This window comes from Anolis carolinensis, chromosome 5 (assembly GCF_035594765.1).
Source record: "Anolis carolinensis isolate JA03-04 chromosome 5, rAnoCar3.1.pri, whole genome shotgun sequence".
In the NCBI taxonomy this organism is placed as follows: Eukaryota; Metazoa; Chordata; class Lepidosauria; order Squamata; family Dactyloidae; genus Anolis; species Anolis carolinensis.
Genome location: NC_085845.1, coordinates 169083805 through 169111245, shown reverse-complemented (window position 1 = coordinate 169111245; position 27441 = coordinate 169083805). Strand labels below are relative to the sequence as shown.

General features: G+C 40.0%; 2 protein-coding genes across 6 annotated transcripts in view; both read right to left on the bottom strand.

The window, feature by feature from the left end:
- Positions 1–527, bottom strand: part of tcf20 (transcription factor 20) — a 237147-nt gene extending 236620 nt beyond the window's left edge. For both annotated transcript variants that reach the window (XM_062980992.1, XM_062980993.1), the window contains exon 1: positions 409–527. The gene's annotated coding sequence lies outside the window, so the exon portion shown is untranslated. The remainder of the gene's footprint in view (positions 1–408) is intronic.
- An 8652-nt stretch (positions 528–9179) lies between these two features.
- nfam1 (NFAT activating protein with ITAM motif 1) overlaps positions 9180–27441 on the bottom strand; it is a 39756-nt gene continuing 21494 nt past the window's right edge. For 3 of the 4 annotated variants that reach the window (XM_008121870.3, XM_008121871.3, XM_008121872.3), the window contains exons 4-6: positions 26958–27059; positions 21377–21463; positions 15479–17293 (exon numbers count right to left, since the gene is read on the bottom strand). In XM_008121870.3, coding sequence (XP_008120077.2) covers positions 17228–17293; positions 21377–21463; positions 26958–27059 — 255 coding nt within the window. In that variant the 3' untranslated portion in view covers positions 15479–17227. Of the gene's footprint in view, positions 9354–15478; positions 17294–21376; positions 21464–26957; positions 27060–27441 lie in introns of those variants that run through there. The other variant, XM_016997877.2, reaches the window with a different exon arrangement.

The window sequence follows — 27441 nt, the reverse complement described above, 5'->3', positions numbered from 1 at the left end:
TTCAGCTGTTTGGAAGGAGCCCAAAAGCCCAGCGTTTAAGACGGAAAGGGCCATTCCAGGGATGCGATGCATCTCACAAAGCCCGAGCTGGTATTTGGACCAAGGTTTTCACTTTCTGCGCTTCCCATGGACTTGCTTTTGTTTCACTCCAGAGGTCTTGCCTCTTCCCATTGCCCTTTCCCCCCCAGCATTTCCTCCTTCCTGCGTGTGACTTGCAGCCGAAGTCTTTCGGGAGGGGAAGTTTGGCCACCGAGAGAGAGCGGTGTCTTTCTGCCTTTCTCTCCTGCCAAGGCTCCCGCGCTCAGCCTTGCAAACCCCATCCACCTGGAGCAGGAGCGAGGAAGCCCTTGCCCAGCCCCGAGAGAGGGGAGGGGGGCGCCGGAAACGCCTCCACGGGGAGAGTCTTACCTTGCGATGCTTCCTTATTGTCCCATCTTAGCTCGTGTGCGCGAGTGGGCTGGGTGGGGGTGGGGAGGGCTGTGTGTTTTGATACAGATATGACTTTTGTTGCACACACGAGGGGGGGGGGCAGGCAAGGAAATGGTTAGTGATCCTGTCAAGTCATGTGATTGATGGAACGATTCCCTCCCCTCCTTTGGCGCGCCTCTCTCCCGGCCCCCTCCCCTCCGCCTCTGCTTCCAGGACAATACGCCCCTCGCCTGGGCCCCGATGCTCTCAGGCAGCGCTGGCGGAGGGCAGAGAGAGAGAGAGAGAGAGAAAGGGGGGGGAGAGCGCGGCGGGGGGCCTGGCCTCTCTCCGGGCGGTGAAGGAGCCCAAGAGGGGCGGGGGGGGGGGGGTCGGGCATCTCCCTGTCAGGCCTGGAAGAGGAGGAGGAGGAGGAGGAGGAAGGCCATTCTCCCGGAGCCTTCCCCGCCAACCCCGCCCCTTGCTTTGCTTCCTCCTCCCTTCCCTTCTTCGCCCCAACCCCCTTCCCCTGGTTGCTCTCTCTCTTTATTCCAGGTTAGCTTGGGTACCCGGCAGTGCCCGGGTTATTGGGAAAGGGCCTTGTTTGTTTTTGGATGTTTGGTAATATCAGTTTGGTCATATGTTACGCTATTTCTTAGGGGGGAAAACTCAGTCTTTCGTGTTGTTTTTTTATGACTTAGAAATTAGAAAATTCATAAGCATGTGGTTGAACTACAATTCCCAAAGAATATCCCAATCCTCCCTAAACTCCGCTAGTACCGGTATTCACAGTTGGCGATCGTGGGTCTGTGTTCCAAATTTGGTCCAGATCCATCATCTGCTGGGTTCAGTATTCTCTGAATACTGCTGAACTTACAGACTGAAAGGTCCCAGGTTCAAACCCCGGGAGCGGCGTGAGCAGCCGCTGTTAGCTCCAGCTTCTGCCAACCTAGCAGTTCAAAAACATGCCAATGTGAGTAGATCAATAGGTACAGCTCCGGCGGGAAGGTAACGGCGCTCCATGCAGTCATGCTGGCCACATGACCTTGGAAGTGTCTACGGACAACGCCGGCTCTTCGGCTTAGAAATGGAGATGAGCACCAACCCCCAGAGTCAGACATGACTGGACTTAACGTCAGGGGAAACCTTTATCTTTACCTATAACTCCCTGGTGCCAAGGTCAATCACTCCAAAGTCCACCAGTATGCAAAGTTGGCAGCGTTGGCCCTGTGTGCCAAGTTTGGTCCAGATCCGTCTTTGGTAGGGTTTGGAGAGTTCACAGAATACAGGTGAACTATACCTCCCAGAGATAAAGATCAATCACCACTAAAGTCCACCAGTATTGCCAGTTGGCCATGTTCAATGTATGTGCCAAGTTTGGTCCAGATCCGCCATCAGATGGGTTCAGTGTTCTCTGAATACAGGTGAACTATAGCTCCTGGATGTCAGTTCTCCCCAAACTTCTCTCTCTAGTATGTTCAGTTGCTGTGTGCCATAGAAAAGAATAGGAAAGGGTTAAGGGAGAGGCAGTAAGTGTAATCATGCAAATTCCACACCAATGGAGAAAGGAACACTGGGATGTGGAGCTCACTGCAACCTGCAATGTCCTTGGAGGGAGGGCTTTGGTGGCTCCCCAGCACTGTGGGTTAAAGCTGTTTGTGGAGGCTGGAAGCTGTCTGTGTAAACGGACACCTCTGTCACATACACACATACAATTTTTCACTTTTATTATGTGGACAGATAGATAGATAGACACTAGATAGGTATAGATGCATATAGATAGATAAATGTGTATAGATAGATAGACAAGGAAAGCCCTTGAACCCATGACCCTTGCTAGGCAGTAGGGAAAGGGCTCATTGCAATGCAGAGGGCTCCACCCCCCCCTCTTTCTCCCTCCAGCCCCCCCCCCCCCTCTGCTTGAATTCAAGACTCTACTTGATCCTTGCCGGCTCCTTCTTCCGCAGAGTCGAACTCCAGCTTCAGTTCAGACCTAAATTGGCTCTCAAACTCTGGTCCTCCAGGTGTTTGGGACTTCAACTCCCAGCAGCCTTTGCCATTTTGGCCAATTCTAAGAGATTCTGGGAGCTGGAGTCCAAAACACCTAGAGGATAAAAATTTGAGGATCAATAGTTCAGAGGGAGAAAAGCAGCTGGCCTAGAAATGGAAGGGATCACTTTGGCATCCCAAAGTAATATAATAATAGTATAATAAATCTTTATTTGTACCCCACCACTATCTCCCCAAGGGGACTCAGGGCGGCTCACAGCAAGTACTCCAAGTGACACATATAATAACAATACATGAGTACAATACATGAATACAATGACATAGTATAAAACAACAATGCACCTAAAATCCCACTAAAAGTTGTAAAATTATAACATTCCAAAAATGCAGTAGAACCTGCGAATAAAGCTGGCTGTCTGCAATGGCACAATCAATAGGTCATCAAGCTGACCATGGGTTACATAGGGTCAAAGACCTGTCTGAAGAGCCATGCATTTAAACTCGCCTGAAACGCCTGCAGAGTGGGGGATAGTCTAATTTCTTTAGGGAGGGTATTCCAGAGGCAAGGAGGCACCACCAAGAAGGCCCTCTCGTCCCCACCAACTATACTTGAGATGGTATGGGACTGAGAGAAGGGCCTCCCCAGCAGATCTCAATGCCCGCACTGGTTCGTAGAAGGAGATGTGATCTTGAAGATAGGTTGGACCTGAGGCATATAGGGCTTTATAACTTGTCAGAGGCTCGGAAACTTTTCAGAAACCAGTGGAGCTGCTTTAAAAGGGGCATGGTATGCTCCCTAAAACTTGCCCCAGTTAATAATCTGACTGCCGACTTTTGTACTAACTGCAGTTTCTAAGTAACTCCTAGGTCACCTCAGATTTTCTGTACCAGACTTTTTGGGGTGGGGAGTTGTGGTGTGGCTTGCCCCAGCATCCTGGGTGGACAAAGAGGTCATTGTTGTCTTGTTGTCCCTCTGTATCAGACCCTCCCAGAACCTTTTGACATTAGGGTCAAGGTATTGAAAACTCAGAGCAGTGGGTTCTCGATTATCTCTAGCCAGCTCTTGAAATAGTTGTCCTTAACTGTCTTCAAGGTGACTTACGGTTACCCAATGAAAGAAAAATGTCCAGATCACCCCATTCTCAATGTTTAGGTCTAGCAGACTTTGGGGCAACCATGACTTCCTTGACTGATCCTATTCATTTGCAATGCAGTCTGAAAGCAGCCATGTTTTGGGGTTGCTGGTTTTTTTTATATATACCGAGGCAAGAGATACCAAAGTCCCAATCATAGCATGGATAAGATATTAAATTAATCTTCATCTTAACTGCTATCATCTCTTCTTGGACTTACGACAGTCTTATGAATGAGAGACCTCCAAGTTCTCCTATCAACAGCTCTGTTCAGGTCTTGCAGATACAGTCCTGTATTCCTTGCTGAGTCCATCCATCTGTAATGTGGGCTTCCTCATTCCTGCAGCCCCGCGCTTTACCAAGCATTATAGGAGCCCCTGGTAGCACAATGGGTTAAACCCTTGTGCCGGCAGGATTACTGACCCATAGGTTGGCAGTCCGAATCTGAGGAGAGTGGGTGAGCTCCCTCTGTCAGGTCCAGCTCCCCCTGCAGGGACATGAGAGAAGCCTCCCACAAGGATGGTAAAACACCCGGGCATCCACTGGGCAACGTCCTTGCAGACAGCCAATTCTCTCACACCAGAAGCGACTTGCAGTTTCTCAAGTTGCTCCTGTTATGAAAAAAAAAACCAAGCATGATTTTGTTTTCTCGTGAGTTGTATCATTTTGTGATATGGCCAAGTACTACAACCTCAGTTTATGCATCTCAGTTGCTAGAGAGAGAGAGAACCCATTTGTTCTAAGTCACATTTATTAATCTTTTTGAAATACCATCGAACCTGGGCAGTTCTAGATGAAATTCCCTGGCATTATATTCAAATGACTAGCTCTAAAGCTTTTCTTAACAGATAACATTTACTGTGCTTGTCATTATAAATGTACTTTCTTATCAGATAGTTAAATATGGAGGCGGGGGAGGGGGATAGAAATATAAGACTTCTGTGTGGCAAATTAATTTCAGGGCAATGCTAGTGTTAGCATGCCCCTTGATGTGTATGTGAGCGATCATAGCAAGCATGGCTTTTTGAAAGACAGCTATCATAGTCCATTATGCAAGGACAAAAAGATAAAAATGCTGTTCTATGTAAGAGATTATGACAGCATTTTCTAACTTCACAATCCATAAAATCTGCATAAACTCACTACATAGTATTATTCTATGCAACAGCACTTTGCAAATAGTTTGACTGAGGGACTAGGTGGCCTTGGGCATGTCATACTTACTCAGTTTCAGAAGAAAGCAAGGACAAACTTCTTCAGAATAAATCTTGCCAGGAAGACTTGTGATAGGGTTGTTAAAACTGGCCCAGTTTGAAAGCACATAATAACAACAACCCTGAGCTATAAGGCTTTTAAAAAACTACATACCTCACAAGGCATCTAGTGTGACTGTTATTAAATTATGGTGCTCACATAGATCAAAGATCAAAATCAAGGGCTGGATAAATAAATACTAAGGACAAATATGGCCTAATGCTCCTAGCAGTGCCTAAATATATGTAACAAAAATAGACATATAGTATTTTCAAAATGTCTGAGGACCTTTGCAATAGCTTATCCAGCATGGTTGGGAACCCATATGGTATTTGCATGTTTCTTAGTTCTTTAAGAAAGGAAGATTTTAAATAGCGTAGAAGTATAAAAGAATCAGCATGGTGTAGTTGTTTGAGTGTTGTACTATGGAGGCCAGGGTGTAAATCCTTATTCCAACTCCACTGGGCTATGGAAACCCACTGAGCAACCTTCGGGAAGTCACACTTTTCTGATTTGGGGGGAAGCAAAGACAAACCTCCTAGGAATAAATCTTGCCAAGAAAACCCTGTGATAGAGTCAACATAAATCAGAAATGAATTGAAGGCATACAAAAACAAAAAATAACACAGAAAGAAAAAAGTTATCAAATTAATAATACCATTCCACTGCTTTCCAATTTTGGTTTTATATGGGAGGCTTCAGCTATCATCTCTCACACCATACCTCCTGCCATGGTATTCATTTTTGCAACCCATGAGGCTGGCACAAACAGGGTTTTGTTGCCTGTAAAGAAGATTTCATAAGGAGAACACAAAACCAACTGTAATATCTTGCTATGCCTTGTTTAGTGATGCAGATAATGTTATTGGGCTCTTAAGTGGAAATTATTTTAGCTGTAACTATTAAGGAATTTTAATGTTTGCATTTTATTTGCTGGTTTTTACTGTTTATGTTTTGAAATTTTACACGTTTGAATTTTTCTGGATTATTGGAAGCTATCCTTAGCATTTTACTGTTGCAGATGGCCTACAATTTTTAATACATACATACATACATAGTCTGGATGTAAATAGGCCTGTGGTGCAAACAGCATTTCTGATGCAACATGTGGTGCATTGACCATCCCAACAATTGTATAGCTGTCTTAGATGAATTTGCAAAGTAGACAAATGAATTAAATTTTGTCTCAGCCATTCTATTTTGCACTTTAATATGGTGAATACATTTGAGAGTGTTAGGGAAACTGCGATGAAAACCATAAGGAGGCTATATTCTATTAGCATGTGTGATGTATTGTGTGTTTTTTAGGCAGAATTTGTATTTTGTTGCATGGCCAACATGGCAACTTTTGAACATTTTTTCCTGGATTTGCAGATACTGAATTTAGCTGCATTATATAAGCCTTTAACAAGAGGGAGCAAATGGACCAGGACTTAACTCTTTGAGGGTTTTACCTTCAACAAAGTTAAACCTCTTTTATTTGGACTACAATTGTCACATTTTGACTATACAGGACCTAAAGATTTTTCCAGATGTCTCTGCCTAAGAAAGGGACAGCTTCATACAGAATAGAAATAGCCCAGATCTCAGTGGAAGTTACTTTGCTGCTGTTGCTCGTGGATTTGAAATTTACTTGCATGAGTTTACTGCCTTTTGTCCCCAGTCTCCACATAGCCAAGAAGTGTGAACTACGCCTGCATTGATAATCCTCTCATATTAATTTGTCAGTAATATCTGAATCTTATCCAATATGGTTTTTAACATCTTTGCCTGTCAAAGAAGCTAGAAAAGCCTCAAAGGTTTGTATTACATATTTATATTGTGCTTTTTAGTTGCTCCAATAGAGGTATCACTGTTTTGTGAATGTTGTGGTTTGTTGTATTTTGATGCATGGCCAACACAGCTACCCCTGAATGTTTCTTAAACTCTTTTAAATGTGTCTAGACTCTTAGTAGGATCACCCATGACAGAATGCACAAAGCAGAAGCTACAGACTAAGATGCTTCCATCCTCTTCATAAAACAAGGAACTGATAGTTCCTGTTGTGTGGGGACTCTCAAAAAATGCTTAATGGGAAGCTACTAGATGGCAGCCATAGTGGGTAGAGACACTGGGGGAGGATCTCTTATATGCAACAGCAGCAATGCTTTAACTAATTTTTGTTAGTAGTGCACAGAAGAAGGCAGTGATAAATCATTCTGATATCTTTTACCTTGAAACCGCTATGAAGTGAAAATTAAAGATGAAATACTGGTAACAGACATGAGATTCCAACTATATTGGCAAAAAGCAAAGGACAAGTCTGAGTAGCAATGTGTCTAATGATACAACTGTCCTAAAACTGAAAGGACATTGAGTTCCTGATATGCTCATATGTAGAAGGAAGATTCCCAGCTGAACACTATTACTGTATACTGTAATAGCAACAGGGAATGTGAAAATAAAGAGAATCTAGAAATCATAAAATAAATAATAAACATATACATTGCATTAGAGTGAATGTACTAAGGTGTAGCAGAGAGGATAAACTTGCTTTTCATTTTTTTAGCTATCTAGAGACCAGAGCATGAACCAATGGATCCAAATGTCAAGAAAAGAAGTCCCAACTGATCACTAGGACAAATATTTAGTGTGAAAATTGTTTGATGATGAAATAGACTGCCTCTGACCAGGACTCTCCTTCTTTGGAGAGTCTTTAAACAGAGGTTGGATAGGGATCTTCATGCATTATTTATGCATGTTAGAGTTGAACTAGATGGGTTTTGCACCAGGCCCTTCCTAGGCTGGATCCATACTGCCATAGAATGCAGTTCAAACTGCATTCTATGGTTTTACATTGACCATATAATGTAATTCAAACAGCAGTATAAATGTTTTCAGAATGTCAGATCGCTATCTCCCAAGACAGTTACATTATTTTCAACTTAAGACCAGAAAACAGAATGTCGGTGGACAACAAAAGAAATTTAAAGATGGGCTTAAAGCTAACCTTAAAAATGTGGTTTAAACCTTAATAATTGGGAAGCCCTGGCCCTCGAGCGCTGTAACTGTAGGTCAGCTGTTTTCAATGCTGCTATGGATTTTGAAGAGGCACGAATCTAGGGCGAAAGAAACATGCCAAGAGGAAGGCACACCAAGCAAATCCTTGTTGTGACCACCTTTGATGTGGAAACCTATGTCCTCAATGGTTAAGATCATGTGGATCCAGAATAGGTCTTCAAACTAATGTACAGATCCACCACTAAGACGCTTCCTCTAGAAGACAAATACACTTGGCCGTGTGATCACATCTGTTCATGCTTCTTCAAAATCCATAACACTGTTGGTAATAGTTGACCTGTAGTTAGAACACTCGGGGGCCAGGGCTTCCCGGTACTTGATGTTTATTCCACATTTTTTAAGATTAGCTTTAATCCCATATTTAAATCTCTTTTGCTGTCTACTGACATTACGTTTTCTGTTCTTGAGCTGAGAGTAAAATAACTGCTTTCGGAGACGGTGATCAGGCATTAGGATAACATGGCTAGTCCAGTGAAGTTGATGGCGGAGAATCATCACTTCAGTGCTGATGATCTTTGCTTCTTCCAGAATGCTGATGTTTGTCTGTTTTCATTCTCAAGAGATTTGCAGGATTTTTTGGAGGCAGCGCTGATGGAATCTTTCCAGAAGTCGATAGTGATGTTTGTAGATGGTCCATGTTTTGCAGGCATACAACAGAGTTGAAAGACAATAGCTTTATAAACAAGTGTCTTAGTGTCCTTACAAATGTCCCAATCCTCAAACATTTCCTTCATTCAAAAAAATGCTGCAATCGCAGAGATCAGACAGTGTTGTATTTCGGCATCTATGTCAACTTTTGTGGAGAGATTGCTACCTAGGTAGCAGAAATGGTCAACATTTTCTAGCATTACACCATTAAGCTTTATTTCTGGTATTGCTGAGGGATTTGTTGGTGCCTGCTGGTAGAGCTCATTGGTTTTCTTGATTTTCAGTGAGAGCCCAAGCTTTTCATATGTTTCTTCAAAAGTGTTTAAAGTGGATTGTAGATCTTTCTCTGACTACATGATTATCACCATGTTGGAGTTCTATAACAGAAGTTGTTGTGACCTTACTTTTGGCATTTGGCCTGCTGAGGTTAAAGAGCTTGCCATTTGTATGATAGGTGATTTCCACACCATTGGGAAGCTTCCTATCAACAATGTGCAAAATTATTGCTATGAAGATGGAAAATAAGGTTGGTGCAATAATGCATCCCTGTTTGACATCTGATCCCACCCTAAATGTGTGACTTTGGGAGCCATTGCTGTCCAAGACCGTTGCTGTCTTGTCATCATGTCGGAACCACAGAATGTTTAAAAAGTTTACCAGGGTATCAGATTTTCAAGAGAGCATTACGATTTATTGTGTCAAAGGCCTCTGCAAAGTCAATAAATGCCATATACAAGTTTGATTTCATTCCCTCATTTTTCTTGGAGCTATGATGCAGTGAAAATAATATCCATTGTTCCTCTGGAAGAGCAGAAGCCAATCTGGGATTCAGGAGGATGTTTTCTGAAAGAGATAGAAGGCAGTTTGTGAGGATTCTGGCAAGGATTTCTCCAGTGGAGGATAAAAGGGAGATACTTTGGTAGTTTTCACAGTCTGTTCTTTCTCCCTTTTTGAAAATTGTGATGATAGTGACGTCCTTGAAATCTGCTGGTATCTTCTCAGTCACCTACAGTTTTTTCAATGAGCTTATTGTGTCAGCTCAGGCCAGCCTTGTTTAAAGATTTCAACATGGATCCCATCAGGTCTGCTAGCTTTCTTGTTTTTTAGTTGGTCAGTGGCTTTGCTGACTTCCTCCAAACTAGGCAGTGCTGCAAGCTCATCCCTGGTTTATTAATTAATTAATTAATATATCACTCTTCTCCCCCAGGGGGACCCAGGGTGTTCTTACATAATGGCAGAATTAAATGCCACATATAATACAACATGTAGAAAAACAAACATAAAACACAAATAAAATCCGGTATCCAAATCAATTTAAAAGAATTAAAACCATGTGACCATTACAAAGGGGAAGTTTCAAGCCAAAGTCAGAGCCAGTCTGTGTTCGAATTAATATTAATCCATCAGGTCATATTTTAGGATGGGCCAAATGCTTGATCCCACAGCCAGGTCTTCAGCTGCTTCCTGAAAGACATAAGTGAGGGGGTTTTCCTAATCTCCCATGGCAAGCAGTTCCACAGCCGCAGAGCCACCATTGAAAAAGCCCTGTCTCTTGTCCCCACCAACTTCACCTGTGACGGCGGTGGGACCAAGAGCAGGGCCTCACTTGAAGATCTTAATCTGCGGGATGGCCCATAGGCGGAGATACATTCTGAGAGGAAAGATGGACCAGAGCCGTTTAAGGTTTAGTAGGCCAAAGCCAGCACTTTGAATTGTGCCCGGAAGCTAACAGGCAGCCAGTGGAGCTGCTTCAATAGAGGAGTTGTATGCTCCCTGAATGGTGCTCCAGTTAGTAACCTGGCTGCAGAACATTGGACTAGTTCCAGCTTCCGAACAGTCTTCAAAGGCAACCCCATGTAGAGTGCATTGCAATAGTCCAAAAGAGATGTAACAAGAGTGTGGGCCACCATGACCAAGTCAGGCTTCCCAAGGTACAGGCGCAGTTGGCGCACAAGTTTGAGTTGTGCGAAGGCCCCCTGGCCACCACCGAAACCTGGGGTTCCAGACTCAGCGATGAGTCCAGGAGGACTCCCAAACTGTGAACCTACGCCTTTAGAGGGGAGTGCGACCCCATCCAGCACAGGCTGTAACCCTATGCCCTGTTCGGCCTTGCGACTGATCAGGAGGACCTCTGTCTTGTCTGGATTCAACTTCAATTTGTTCACCCTCATCCAGTCTGACACAGCAGCCAGGCACCGGTTCATGATTTGGAACCTTGGAAGCTGGAAAAAAGGAGTGATAGAGTTGAACATCATCCGCGTATAGATGACACCGAACTCCAAAACTCCGGATGATCTCACCCAGCGGCTTCCTGTAGATGTTAAACAACAGATGGGACAGTACTGAACCCTGTTGGACTCCACAAGACAACGGTTGTGGGTTCGAACAGTGTCCCCTATCAACACCTTCTGGGTACGGTTCTCAAGGAAGGACGAGCCACTGCAGAACAGTGCCCCCAAGCCCCATTCTAGCAAGGTGACCCAGAAGGATACCGTGGTCTACGGTATTGAAGGCTGCTGAGAGATCAAGGAGAACCAGCAGGGACACACTCCCCCTGTCAAGCTCTCTGCAGAGATGATCAACCAAGGAGACCAAGGCTATCTCAGTTCCATGTCCCGGTCTGAAAGCAGACTGTGCAGGGTCCAGATAATCATTTTCCTCCAAGAATCCCTGAAGTTGCGAGGTGGCCACACGTTCCACGACTTTGCCCAGAAAGAGCAAAGGTTTGAGGTATTTGCGAGATAATCTCTTTGTCTTTGTTGGAACTGCAATTAAGGAGGTTATGGTAGTGCTCTTTCCAACATAGTACAATGTATTTTTTGTCCTTTAGAAGTTTAGTTTCATCTGATGAATATAGAAGATGTATGCCATGATATGTGCATCAAAGGCCTCTGAAAAGTGTTGGGTTTCTTGATTCATTTTTGTCCACCAGATGCTTTTTAGTTCTCTGGTCCTTCTTTGGACCTCAGCTTTTGCACTAGTGTAGATCTTTTCTTAGCAGCACAGTTGATGTCTCTATGCCATATTTAGAAGGCTTTTATTTTCTTATCAATTAAATGTTGGATCTCGTTATTCTCATCAAACCAGTCTTAATTTGGTATCCAATGGTTTATTACAAGCTGTAATGATAGAAGTCTTTAGTTTATTCCAGTATTCCTCAATATTTTCAGGGTGTTCCATAGATGGAGATGAGCCTTGAATGTTGTTTGGAGAAGGAGCCATTTAGAAGGCTCTTGAAAGGCTTGTTTGTTCATTTTATACCTTATCTATATTCCTTAATGGCTGTCATTGATCAAATTAATCGGTGGTCTGCTCAGCAGTCATCAGTGCTTGTCATGGCTCTTGCGAGAAGAACATCACGGCAGTCTCTGGCATTTATAATTATATAGTCTAAGATGTGCCAGTGCTTTGACCGGGGGTGCTTTCATGCTGTCTTAAACTTGTCTTTCTGGTAAAAGGGTGTGTTGGTGTTGACATGGTTGTGTTCCTGTTGTAGCCCAGCCTGAGATTGGGCCCATTCAGCCAGTGATTGTCCCTGCACCAACTTTGTCAGAGGACTCTTGAGTGTGAGCCTGAGATGCAGCCAGAGTCTGTCCCAGTGGATTCTGGGACCAGAGACAGAATGGTTGCAAGCAGGCATTTTGAACCACATTCCTCCCAGCAGTCAAGGACAGATCACCAGGTGCCAGATGGACACTGTAGTTTAGAGGAGGATAACGAGTTTGACAGGAAAACAGCGATAATTCATTGGAGGAGGGAACAAGAATGTTTGCGAAGAAGCAAATGGTTGCTTTTGAAGCACTCTAATGAGTAGTTTTCTCATGAGAGAAAGACCTTGGGTTTTCTTTAAGATGCCTTGTTTTCTCTGCCACAGCTAGAGGTGGCAACTTTGCTTATTCAAGAAAGAAGGATATTTGATCTGTGTTCCTGTATCTTGATTCAAGTTTCAGCCTTGCCTGCGAATCGAGTTGAATAATCAAGTGATTTTGCTGGTTGGTTTTTATTCCAGTCAATACCTTTGCCTTGTGTTTCATCATTGACTTTATACCTTGGACTGCCTTGGAATTAATCCTGCACTCTGGTCTTGTTTTCCTGTGGTTATCCTTGATTCATGCCTTGGAATTAATCCAGTTTTGGACTATGCTCTTTGAGTGGTTTTTATGGACTCTTGCTTCTTGAACTTCAAGTACTTTGCTCTTGTGGATTTAAACCTAATTTACTGATTCTGAACCAATAAACGCTTGCTTTATTCTGGGGCTCCAGTGTGGTTTTGAGGTGCCTACGTAGCCTAGGGGTGCAACAGTTCCACACATTTGGTCAGGAGTAGGATGCCATTTAGGTTGTTGTTTCCAACCCTGTATTTTCCTATAGTCCATAGCCACAGGTCAAAATCTAGCCCAATTCTTGCATTAAAATCACCCAGAAGAATTATTTTGTCCTTCTTAAGTATCTCAGGTAGGATGGCATCCAGCTGACAGTAGAAATTTTCCTTGATGTCTTCATTATCTAGTGTTGATGTATAGGCACTTGTGATAGTTGCCTGTTGGTTTTTGGCAAGATTAATTTGTAGGAAAGAGAGACATGCATTAATGTCAATGGGTGCTTCAGACAGATGCTTCACCGGGTCATTTCTGATAGCAAAGCCAATCCCGTGTATTTGTCTTTCTTGTTCAGGTAGTTCCTTCCAGAATGTGTAAGCTCCTTTTTCTTCTTTCAGCTGTCCCTGTCCTACTTTCCAGGTGCTGCTACGTTGATGTTAAAGCGCCTCAGCTCCCTTGCAATAATAGCAGTCCTAAGTTCAGGACATTCATTGTCTGTGTTATCCAACAGTGTCTGTATGTTCCACATTCCAAAGTTAATTTGTATTTTTGACCGCAATGTGGTGACCCCTCTGCATATGGCAGTCCAGTCAGGGATAAGTAAGAGAGGCAGACTATGTTTAGGTCATATTTTCTAGCCCCCTAAAGTGACTAGAAAACAGAGCCACTCAGGCATGAATACAGCTGCCTCCTAATCTTGAGTTAGAATGAATGAATCCACATCCACCGCCCATGTGCTGGTCCATAGCTAGGGTTTTCCATATTTCACAGTCTTGGTTTGTCTTGGAAGATGCCTGTGCACAAATTTATTTTATGTGTGGAGATCATTGCACAGTGACCAACATAGTTTTCACAGAAAGAGGGTTTGATCCAATGGCATGGTTAACATGATGACCGGTGGCCTTCTTATTTGTTGCAGCCTTCGTCCACTGTTGCAGCCATTCTAACATGTACCATGTTATCATCCACTTGCTCTGCCATTGAGGTCTTCAGATTGTGCTTCGTGTGACCTTGTTGCCATAGAAGACCCTGCTGAGAGTGCACAACTCTCTGACTCCCGACAGCTTTGCTCACAGGTTCACGGTAACACAACAACTTCCTCACCACAACAAGGTGATGATCCAGTAAGGAGATACTGCACTATTAGATCTTTCTTTCATACTGCTCTCAGTGCTTCTCAAACGGTCTCTGGAGGGTTTCTCGGTATTCCACAGTAGGATTCTGGGGTACAAAAGAGATTGATGGGGAAGGGAAAATATTCTTTTCTGGTTCTTTGGACAGAAGCTGTTCTGTCATTTGAGTATCTTGCTGATTCCTGGACAAAACAAAGAACTCTAAACTTTATTCTCAAAGTGGCATGAAAGAACTACCATTTTTATTCCAGGAATTTAAAGAAGAAGGCCATTACTAAGGGAACTTGTATTTGCTGTCTTGCTGTAATCATTACAATAGTTCATTTTCCATATTTGCCTCTGAAATAAGAATACCTGCTCCATTCTCTATATACATTTCATCAGAGACCTTAAATAAATGAATGGTATGAACTATGGAGAAAACATTTCACTTCTATCAGCCACTCTTCTAAACCTGTTCTCTTATGCTGTATCATGGCATTTGGTGAAGCTTCTGTTTCTACCCAGACAAAGTTAAATTTCTTATGTAAAACAATATGAACAGATAACTAAGTTGATTATATTTTCAGTGGAAGGAACATATACAGATCCTTTAGTGGAAAAGATGACTAACTTTTGGCAGAGGTAAAGTCCTACAAAGAACTAGTGAGAATCAAGGGCACCACCTGGTGGCTTGAGGGACAGCTTAAATCCTGCCTTTCCTCCCTTCTGGGAGGATCATAGTCAGAGATAGCATAAGACATACTTTCCAATCAGTGTTAAAAATTATGGCCCCAAGAATTTGAAGAGATCTAAACAGGCAGGCAGTTCTTTATAAATTTTTACCATACTTGCATTTATTTTGTACAAAACAGTTGACACAGGATACAACATAATGACTAAAATAATTAACAATACAACTATGACAAAAATGGTAAAATAATAAATGAAATATTATTAAATATAGGAACAAAAATATATAAGACCATATTAAGCCAATGTAAATTTATAAACTGTAAACTAGGACAATTCTGATTAGTGATTCCTCAGGAGGTTCAAATACGAAGAAATCTTGGCTGTACTGATCTTTGGCACCTGATTAATCCATGGATGGGTCAGCTTGGATTTTAATTTTTTTTCCACACCATGCATAGCTATATATAATTCTGTCATGTACTTTTTTTTGTAAAAGGAAGGCCCAAATGCTGCAACTTTTATTTATAGTTTTTCCAGCTCGTTATCATTTTAGTTGTCTTTTTTTGCACCTTTTCCAAATAATATTTTTGCAGTGAGTGGAAGTCTCACACACTACAATAGATTTTTCAGATGTACTGCATTTAATGTGTGTGTGTGTGTGGGGGGGGTGTCTGGGATCGAGTGCCTACAGCTTCCCTATATATCATGTTCCATTGCGCCATCCTTGCTCCTGACTCTGACTTGTTCCTTCTCTCAGTTCTTTGCTAATATTCCTACCTTCCTTTTATTATTGTAACATTTTAAATATTTCCGCATTGCCGTTGCGTCTTTTGCAATCAACCTGATTTTAATAAACTGAAAAAGACCACTTCCTGGGTTCTTTTCCTAAAAATAGAATTATTTCTTCTGAATCCTGATCATTTCATAAATTTCTATGGGATGCTAATGTATGTAAATGTACCATGTCGTAGTTACTGTCATTGTCAGTATTGTTGCTGCTGCCTGCTGTTTCTGAAGTGTTATGTTTCTGTCGATGTGCTCCTGACAGTTTTAATAGGAGCACTGTTGCTGATCCATATTTAGACCACAATCCAGTAAAGCTTTCTGATCCACAAAGGATCGTGTATAGCTAGCTCCTAATATTATCAGTACAAGTTGAACTGAAATTGATTGGATCGTATATTGTATGCCATCTATCAGCTAATTTCCATCAGGTCCATTGTGTACCTCATTAATTATTTTTTAAAAACATACACAATATTTTATACTTCCGGCTGTGCATACGTCTAATAAATAAATCTATTAGCTTTAACATCTCCAATTGGTCTTTATTTCAACCAAGTAACATGGATTTTCTTCTGTAGAATCTACAAAACAGTTTGGGTACAAATTAGATTAGCTCACTCTGATTTTCCATTCCAATTTATACCAATTAACATCTGCCTTGTGTTCAATTATGACAGATCTATCTGCAATAATTTATTTTTTGGTGGATCCCATCTTGAGGTTTGGTCTTTAAGTGGACTGTCTGAAAAATATTAACATTGAAGCACATATCATTTTAAATATTAAGCTGAAAAGGATCCTAGAAAAGCTTATAAACAATAGCTAAAACAAAATGGCACCTGTTTTCAGGTGTGTGTGTGTGTGTATAAACAGATTGCAAAAAAGAACACCATAACATGTAATTTACTCATCCCTCTTATCATAATTAATTTTCAAAATTAGTAAACAAAACTGTTCTCCTTAGCTGATGGGCACAAGCAGCATCTTTTTAATTGCGAATAATGCTAGTATTTAAAACTATTTTGCTTTGAATATAATGTCCTCTTGGTTTTAAAATTCTCAAAGTTGCTGTTTTCCAAGTAAGCAAATTGTCTAAAAATGAAATAAATCAGGTTAGCATGAATTTTATTCTCTGAGTGATATGATTTCATTCATAAATTTGAGACAGCGTATCCCAAGCTTTCTTATTCATTGCTCATATCAGATTAGTCAACAGTTCGTTAGATTTCTTTTCCTCTTTCCTACTAAGAAAAGGGTAGCAAAAATGCATACATGTAACCTCTAGGCTAGGGTATTGAGTCTGTGACTACTCTAATTAGTGAAAATAATGAAAAGTTTAAAAGTACAATCATATCTTCTTCAGCAGAGAACAATCCTTCCCACCAAACTGCTTTCAGTCACTATGTGCAATAAGACTAGTTAATTTTTTAAAGCTGTATTTACCAGTCAGTACAACCTTGTAAATATCACTTTTGGATTCCATAAAAGCAAACTGTTTTACAGGACTTGGTTCCAACAGCTTTCCCTAGAACTGAAATCATAAATCATGGTGGCAAGTGTTGGAGATTCCACATTTATTCTATGAAATCGCTCTTCTTGTCTGTTGTTCCCATTCTCACTTTATTAGCTGACTTTATGTCACAGAGTATTTGCCTGTTCCAGTTGTCTTCCCTGGTTACTGTTATATCAGTATATCCTTTTGCTTATATGACAGGATGCTTGTCTCATGTTGACCTACAATGGCAATGTGGACCTTTCTTTTGAACGATATAGGATGTTAGAATGGTACAATGCAGTCTCCTTCTTAGATGTTCTCATACACATCTATACTATTGTTCTCATACACGTCTTGGATTTCTCTTTTTATTATCTGTTGAGACATAAAACATTTGGTGGAAACAAGAAGAAATGTATCTTTTATTATGAATAGCATGAACCACTTTACTACGGAGGGCATAGTGACTATATCATATAGTGCAATAGATTCTTCTTCTCCAGCTGTAAGAAAGCTCAAGTTATCACTAGTCATTCAGTTAAAAAACATTCCATTAATAAAATCCTAATGGTAAGCAAGATTTTTGCCAGAACGATCACCAAGGTCTCAGTGACCTTCAGTTGGTCACTGTGACATGTGCAAAAACTTATTCTAAATCTAACCACTCCAATTGTAGTTTAAACACTCCAGGAAACGGAGCAGAGGAATATTCTCCCTTCCCAAATAGGAATGTTATTAGAACTAATGTTACAGGATGTCTAGAAACTATTGCATCGAGATGCATGTACTAAAATGGATATTCTTTTCCAATATCAAAAGGACCATCAAAAGAATATTATTTTATGAGATGAAAAGCCCTGTGTATTTTCAGTCTCTGGGCCAAAAAATTGTTCTTGACACAGGAATTTCTGGAGTTTTGATTCTAGTTACGCATGTACAGCTATAAGCAATGTAGAGATATTTAATACAAGCAGATATATTTATATGTTGTCTGAAAATTTATATGGCCCTCTGAAAAAGGCTTAAGAGCACACAAAAACATATTTTTAGTTAATGAAAATACAATTGTTTTAGTATATTCAGCTGTGTTTCCTCTTTTCCTTGCAGATTCCATTGGATCACTTGCAGTTTTTGCTTTTCTAACAACTAGCTTTTAAGCTGGGAACCTGTTTGATTCATGGATATCTAGGGAGAAGTCTTTCAGATTGGTCCCTACAAGACTTTTTGCTGCAAGGCAAGAAGTCTTCATAAGGTATTGGCACAATCATATTTTAATATTTTTATACTACATGTCTTCAATTGTAAGACACTACTGATTGCACCTTAATTTCAGTACCACCACTAACATCAAAATACATAAAATATACCTTCAATTTTAAGATGCACCCCATTTTTAGAGATGTTTATATAGGGGGAAATTGAATCTCAGAATGGAAGAAATACTGTCTTTCTAAAAATTACATGTTTTCCTTATTGATATTTCCTTTTTACTGTTCTCTGTGGTTCTCTTTTACTGTGTCTGTGTCTTCACAAGATAAACAATGCTCTCCATAAATTTATTTTTGTATGCCTAAATAGTCCAATTACAGTTCAATGAGTGTAGTATGTGAACCACTCTTTAAAAAAATCAATTGTATTAAAATATATCTTGCAATGAACCCCCGGGGTGATGCACAAAATTACAAATAATTACATTATAAAATGCATAAAACAGGAAAGCAATTAAAAACAGCTATTAAAAATATCATCAATATGTATTAGCCCCCCCCCCCCAAAAAAAACAGCTTCTCAGCAAATATTGGCAAATTAAGAAGTTTCAACCAAAAGCTTGCCAAAATAAATGATTAACTAGCTTTCTAAAACTGAACATAGAACAGAATTTTCAAGTACTTCTTAGGAGTTCCATGGAAAGCAGAAGGAAAAATGATCCAGACCTGTGATTTTTTAAACTGTGTGTTCTATTTATACCAATGTAATTCCTAGGTGTTTATAAAACCCCATAAATTGAAGAGGGTCCATTTTAATTCTGCTGATACCATATTTTTTATCCCAAGGCTGTGGCAAAGCAATGAGTCAAAGCATTGCACTTTCTAGGTGCAAGTCCAACCCCTATATCCAAATGGCCACTGATTAATCATGGGATGCACTAGGAGAAATCTACTAACACCTAGTTTGCTGTTCTCACCCTCCCAGGCTGCTGCATATGGATGCGGACAAAAATAGGATCAGTTTCAAATAGTACTTCTGCCATCATGTTTAATTTCCATCTCCACAGCAACTGAGCATTGTGAGGACAGGAAAGTTGAATGTAACTATGGATAATATTCTGTATTTAACATAGATTATATCTTTATTTCTTTAAAATAGCTCTTTTGTACCCCAAAAGTACCTGTCTGGTCTTGGAAATTAAGCAAAGGCAGACCTGGTAAGTACCTGGATGGGAAGCCAGCAACAGGGATCAGAAAAAATAATTGATAAAATTATGTCAGTACTCCTGGCCTAAACCCTATGGAATTCATGAGATTGCCATAAGTCAACAGGCAACTTAAAGGCATATACACACACATTACCATTCACTCAAAATAATTTAGGACCTCTCTTCTGTTTTTCCCTAATTTCTCCTTATATGTTTAACATTGTCAAGTAGCAATTCGCAGGCTGTTTTGTCGGGTAGATGTGAGCATTGCATTCAAATTTCTGCATACACACAAATATGTAGCATGACAATAAGCAGCAACCCAGGCTCTCTCCCACATGCTCTGATATGTATACTCTAGGATCCATTTTAGTACATGAGTGAGATCTATTTCACATTATATTTTTGTGACTATGCCGATATGCAGTTGACTCCACATCTGCTATTTTCAAACCAACAACCACCATCCAAATTGGCCCCAAGAGTGATATAGACATAATCTGGAAATTAAGCAGCTGGCATTCCAATTGGTCTTGTCTAAAGAGAATTGCTCTGGCAACCTTTACACATTTTCAGAGCCAAACATAGAAACAAGCCACCAGAAAAATGACAACGAAGCCCAAATGTTCACTTTCTAACTTGAGTTAGAAGAATTAGCTTATAATGAAATGAGCTTCATTTTAGAAGAAACAAAAAGCAAGAGATTTTGATTGTGTATGTATTCCAGCGTGTGAGTGCTAATTAAAAGTATACAAGTCTTGAAACAATAATGCTGGTTTTAGCTGATGAAGAGCTCAGGCAAAGTTTAAAGATCAGAAAACTGTCAAAAATATTGATGGATGCCTTGCACCTTTCATGTTACTGAGAACCACATATCAGTAACATGTAGGATCTATGTGTGTACTCATGTACTCATACTTTCTTGTGTACACAGTAAGAGAGAACTTACAGTAAAATGTTAAAAGTAACTATCATTGTCATCATTATCATTACTATAATCATTAAGTGTATTTATTTAATATGTTGTCAAAGGCTTTCATGGCCGGAATCACTGAGTTGCTGTGAGTTTTTTGGACTGCATGGCCATTTTCCAGTAGCATTCTCTCTTGACGTTTCACCTGCATCTGTGGCTGGCATCTTCAGAGGTTCTGTTGGCAGTGAAGCAAGTGGAGTGTATATATATCTGTGGAATGTCCAGGGTGGGAGAAAGAACCCTTGTCTATTTGTATCAAGTGTGAATGTTGCAATTAGCAAGCTTGAATGGCATTGAGTAACCATAAAGCTGCAAAGTCAATCAGCGAGGATATCTATGCAGAAAGATGCAAATCATAGAACATGCCCTGAATTTCCAAAGGGCTGCATAAGGCAGTACAGATCTTTCAGATGTTTACAGTGCTCAGCTAGTGTTGATGTGTAGAAACAATACATTTGCTTACTACAAATCAGTTTCTCTTGGATTATAAAGCTTCTCTGAGAAGACTCCTCTTATTATAAGATTCCTGTATTAATATGAAGCCATTTTCTTCATACATCTGCTTTTTATTAGAAATGAGACCTCAAGTAAGTGTTGCCATTTTAACTGTTGTAAGGACCCATCAAAGAAAAGAAAAAGACATATCTAGCCTCCACTTCATTGTTTTGTTTTCCTCTGACCTACAATATGTTAATCTATTTCAAACAACAGTAAAATGAGAAGAGCAATTTGGCAGTTTGTTCGCTTGACAAAGCATCTACTCCAGAGGAAGAATCCTTCACATGATCCCCTTGGCTCTACTACTAAGATGGTTATCTCTGTAAATTTGATAGGATTTTCTTAGGCAATAAATATTCAGAAATCTTTTTATCAGTTCCTTCCTCTGAAATATAGTCTACAGCACCTGGTATTTGTTGACATCCTCCCATCCAAATACTGTACTAGTGAAAGCTGACTCTGCTTAGTTTCCAAGTTTAGATGGGTTCTGGTGCTTTTAGCATATTCAGGCACAGCAGCTAAATCCAAAAGGGAACCCATAAGAGAGCAAAGACAAACATGTTTGAGTCACCTTAGTTGTAGGCACTGCTGTGTGTGATGGGCTACTTAATTTTTTCTTAAAGTCTAGATAGACGTCTGGTTGGTGTGGTTCTAAATCCTGGAGAAAGAGAATAATTGAAAGATTACATATTAATTGTGCATGAGGAATAAATGCATTTAAATAAATATCTGCAATATTTTTATTTTAATATTTGTGATCTCGTTAATAGAATTCTCTCTCTTGAACATATACAAGTAAGATAAGATATTGTGTAGCAATATATACCTATTTAGACCAGAATAAAATACTTTTAAAAGGGTGTTTTGATGGACAGATCCAACAAAGAAAATATTGGGAAATCCTACTATGGTTCAAGAAAGAAGGGGCACGTTGTCAGCAGTCAAGTAGAAGGAAATAATTGAGTAAAGTTAACTGAATCCTATGCATTATTATTATTATTCAGAATAAATCCAGCTGTGTTTAGTTGAAGTCTGTCATAGCATTTTAGCCTAAATTATGTACATCCTTCAAGACTTGCTTATCAAGTTGCCCTGATCCTGGGACCTCCCTCACAATTGAATGTCCCATTTCAAGGTTTAACACGCTGAATTGTCAGAAGTTTCCAATAACACTAACAATGGAAGATATCCAATGAACTTCCTTGACAAAGGACCCCTCCTTCACTGTAACTTTTGTTTAAAATTGTCCTCATGCCCCTTTGTATGTCTTAAGTGTTGTTTTGTATACAGGAGTGTTGTTAGAATAGAATTGGACACAAATGAGCAGATGGAAAAAGCAAGCAGTTTGAAAACAGAATAAATGCAGTTGGAAAAATGGAAGGGAAAGTAGACCCATTAAGTGTTTATCAGGCAATCGTAGTAAAAACCAAAGCTCAATGTTAGAGAGGTGCCAATTTTTTTAAGTATAAATTTGACACAGACACAGAAATGGCTCTTGCCCTGTTGGAAATAGCAACCTCCCAAGCCTCTCGCTATTTATTTGTTAATGTATGTATTTGCCAACCTGTAGTCTATGTGTATATTAATTTGCCAGTTTGACTCTTTGGTGTGGGAGGGGTTATAGACATATTATTGCACTGAGCATGTACAGACTCAGGACTCCATTTTGTATTCAGTCTTGCCTCAGACCTCAGTGGAGGTGGATGCATGTATGTGCTTGGTCTTCAATGAAAGCAGGTTGCTATTTGGACTTCAATAGAGAAATATAAGTTACAAACTTATGAGTGAGTACAACTATACCTAAAGATTATGGACTATTGATTAAGAATGATATCCTGTGTTCTTAACACAGAGAAGCAATATCCTATCTATAACTGAACTTCAATAAGAAATGTGCCCGTATGGTGAATTAATACAAGTTGTTTATGAGTAAACAAGATATGTTATGTTTCAAAGAAGACTTTGTTTTTATCTCTGAGTGCATATTTTAAACTAAGAGGTTTCAAGGGAATGTATATCTTTTGGGCAACCTCAACTGCAAAGAAACAACCATCCTTTGCTAACCAAATATATTTTCGTAGTGGCATGTGTTTATCCTTGGTGGTTTAAAGACATGGTTCTTCAGTTTTACAACTGAGTTACCTGTTACATTAATGCTTGTGAATATCACTTGTTCAAAGAGTTGACTTCTAACAAGCCATGCTTTTCTTGACTAGTGGTTTTCAAAAGGTGGTTTCCACATATTCATGGGGATTCACATTTGTCAAAAGGATATGTGCCCATAGACTGGGTGCAGTTATTTTCCAATAGCTTATGCCAGGGGTCCCCAAACTAAGGCCCGGGGGGCGGATGCGGCCCTCCAAGGCCATTTACCTGGCCCCCGCCCTCAGTTTTAGACTTAGGCTCGCCCAAGGTCTGAAATGACTTAAAGGCACACAACAACAACAATTCTACTTAACTTGAGTATCTCATTGGCCAGAAGCAGGCCCACACTTCCCATTGAAATCCTGATAGGTTTTCTGTATGTTGGTTAATTTTTTTAATTTTTAAATATTGTATTGTTCTTTCATTTACTAATATTGTGCTATGGTAATTAATATAATATATTATGTATACATATAATATTGATACTAATATTATCATGTAATACAATATAATACGAATAATAATACAATATGATATTAATTAAATATTATATATTAAATGTAATATTACTAACAATGTTACAGTATATTGGTATAGTACAATATAGTACTGTAATATATAATAATATTGTGCTATGCTAATAATATAATATATTGTGTGTACATAAAACTTGTAAACCGCTCTGAGTCCCCTTCGGGATGAAAGAGGGTGGGGTATAAATGTAGTAAGTAAGTAAGTAAATAAATAAATGTTGTTGGGGGGATTTTTTGCACTACAAATAAGACATGTGCATAGGAATTTGTTGGGCTTTTTTTTTTCAAATGATAATTCGGCCCCCCAACAGTCTGAGGGACCATGAACCGGCCCTCTACTTAAAAAGTTTGAGGACCCCTGGCTTATGCAGTAGGTTATGGAATTTGCAATATGCCCTAATATAAATGTCATTGATTGGATTTGCATTACTGTGTAAGCCATAGGGTTGTTTTAAGGATGTGAGGCAGATTCATACATTAATTGTTGCTGTATTAAAGCTTCCAATTTCCTTGGAGAAATCACTACTGATCTAGGGTATATACAGTAAACCAAGGAAGAAAGCCTACTTTGGCTGGATCTACATTACCATTCATATAATCTAGTTCAATGCAATTAATCTGCATTCTAAAACTGCATTATTTGGCAATGTAGCTCCAGCCTTTGTGTCTGTGTGGACTGTTTTAATGTATAAAAATACCCATGGATTCAACCATCCACAGCTTGAAAATATTTTTAAAAGCAAACCTTGATGCTGCAATTTTATATAAGGGACACTATTTTACTTTGCCACTGTCTATAATAAGACTTGAGCATCCACAGATTTTGGTATCTATGGTGGATCCTGGAATCAAACTCCATGTAATACCAAGAGCCCACTGTATCCCTGTCGCTCTCTATTTAGAATATTCTAGCATGTCATAAATCATCTTTTTAAATATGCAAATTTGAAATAATTCATTCCCAGTGACACAGAGGTAGAACTAAATAACTAACACTGTAAACAAATGCATGTTTACTCAAAGGTACATTTCACTATGTCTAGTGGGGCTTATTTGCTTCCACCTAGTACCTATGTATAGGTTTACACCCTATGTTGTTTAAGACAAAAACAAATAAGATGATTTAAATAGATAATGTTTTTATTTTTTGCATTATATATAGTCCCCATTTCAAAGAAAGGTAAATCCCCTATCCCCTAAATAGGGCAATAATTGTGCAGATATGTATAGGTCTCAGGATTTTCTTACTTATCTATACTGACAGCTACAGAGGAAGAAAGAGACTAAGCTGTTCTTTTCACCCCCACAGCAGAATGTATAGCCACAGAATAGTGTTATGTTCCTAGTCTCCTCAATTTATAGCAATTTGTACCAAAGCAGAAGCTACGGTATTCTTCACACTCTGTCTACACAGAAGCATTGGCAAATAAGTGCATGAAGAAAGATAAACATCTCGCTACTAAAAACGTTTGACAGATTTAATGATGCTACAAATGTCTCCCACCAATAAGCGATCAGAAGACTTTTCTATGCATGTTTATGGTAACTGGTTGTCATGGTGATTGTTCCCTTGGCGACAGGAAGATGGAAGGACTTAGCAGGCAGGACAGACAGGTGGAACTAACAGAGGAGTGCAAAAGATGGCTTAGTGATGCAGCAAAAATTAAAGAGCAGGTGGTCATGGTTTCAGTTTCCTGCCATTCATTTCAATGGGCAGCATTTCCAAAAATCAGGCTTCCTACTATGAATGCATTGGAAAGGTAGGAAAGGAGGAAAATAAAGCAAAAATACAAGAATGGACACAAGAAAAACAGCATGCAGACTTCAAGCTTGGGGCTAGTTTTTCAATGGAAACATGGTTGTGTTACTCATTTCACCAACACTACTTTCCAACCCCTGCTCCTTTTTATTAATAGAATACGATGCAAAATATCTTATATACTTTTGTATAAGTTAACCTCATGTATGTTTTTATCGTGTAAGAAGCTAATTGAGAACATACTGCAAGTCACTTCTGGTGTGAGAGAATCGGTAGTCTACAAAGACGTTGCCTAGGGGATAACTATATGTGTTACCATCCTGATGGGAGGCTTAATTAACATCTTTATTAATGACTTAGATGAAGGGTTAGAAGGCATGATCATCAAATTTGCAGATGACAGCAAATTGAGAGGGATAGCTAATACTCCAGAAGACAGGAGCAAAATTCAAAACAATCTTAACAGATTAGAGAGATGGGCCAAAACTAAGAAAATGAAGTTCAACAGGGAGAAATGCAAGATACTCCAGATAGGTAGAATGGGGAATGCCTGCCTCAATAGCAGTACATGTGCAAAACACGTGGACAACAAGTTAGACATGAGCCAACAATGTGATGCGGCAGCAAAAAAAAAAACAATGGGATTTTGACCTGAATGAATAGGAGTATAGTGTCTAGATCCAGGGAAGTCATGCTACCCCTCTATTCTGCCTTGGTCAGAACACACCTGGAATACTGTGTCCAGTTCTGTGCACCGCAATTGAAGGAAGATGTTGAGAAGGTGGAATGTGTCTAGAGGAAGGCAACTAAAATGATCAAGGGCGTTGAGAACAAGCCCTATGAGGAGCGGCTTAAAGAGCTGAGCATGTTTAGCCTGCAGAAGAGATGGCTGAGAGGAGACATGATAGCCATATACAAATATGTGAGGGGAAGTCATAGGGAGGAGGGAGCAAGCTTGTTTTCTGCTGCCCTGGAGACTAGGACGCAGAACAATGGCTTCAAACTACAGGGAAGGAGATTCCACCTTAACATTAGGAAGAACTTCCTCACTGTGAGAGCTGTTTGACAGTGGAACTCTCTGCATGAAGTGTGGTAGAGGCTCCTTTTCTGGAGGCTTTTAAGCAGAGGCTGGATAGCCATCTGTCGGAAGTGCTTTGAATGCGATTTTCCTGCTTCTCAGCAGGGGGTTGGACTGGATGGCCCATGAGGTCTCTTCCAACTCTATGATTCTATGGTTCTCTCATGTCCCTGCATAGGAAGCTAGAGCTGACAGACAAGAGCTCACCCCATCTCGTGAATTTGAACCACCAACTAAATCAAGGGCAGTGTACCTTGACTCTTGACATGAGTAAATTTTGCTTAACAAGACGAACAAATGGCTTCTAGAATAAATCAAGCCTGAGCAATTCTTAGACCCAGGATGACTAAATTAAGGCTGTTGTACTTTGGGCATAGCATGACTCAGTAGAAAAGGCAATCATGTCTCGTTAGGTTGCAGGTAGTAGAAAAAGAGGAAGAATGTAATACAGATTAATAAACTCAGTCAAAGAAGCCACAGCCCTGAGTCTGCAAGATCTGAGCAGGGCTATTGATGACAGGGTAACTTGGAGGTCTTTCATTTATATATAGGCTCACCATAAGTTGAAGTCAACTTGGCAGCAACGACAACATGAGGAAAAATTATTTTGGGTATAAAAACTGCAACCGATACTTACAGTATACATGGATTCAGGAGGCTCCAGGCTGTCTGAAGTGTGCTGAGGTGTTGATTTTTTATTTGGGCACTTCTTGACATGGTTCTTCTCAGGCCACACCACCTTTTCATAAGAACATAAATTGGAGCGATTTATTGATTCTCCCCAAATTTCTGGCCTTTGTGCCATCCCAATTTGTTCAGTCTCCTTTGGAAACAGATAAAATTCACACTACCTCTTATGGAAATACCAACCTAAACTCAGGTCCCTTCTACACATTGGTATAAAATCCAGATTATCAGCTTTGAATTGGATTATATGGCAGTGTAATCTCAGATAATCCAGTTTAAAGCAGATAATGTCGATCATCTGCCTTGATATTCTGGATTATATGGCAGTGTAGAAGGGCCCTCAGTTAGACCTCAATGATCGTCCACATCTTTCATAAAGGATCAGATGCAGTATTCCAGAGGTACTGACATGTAATCTTGCTATTAATTACTGC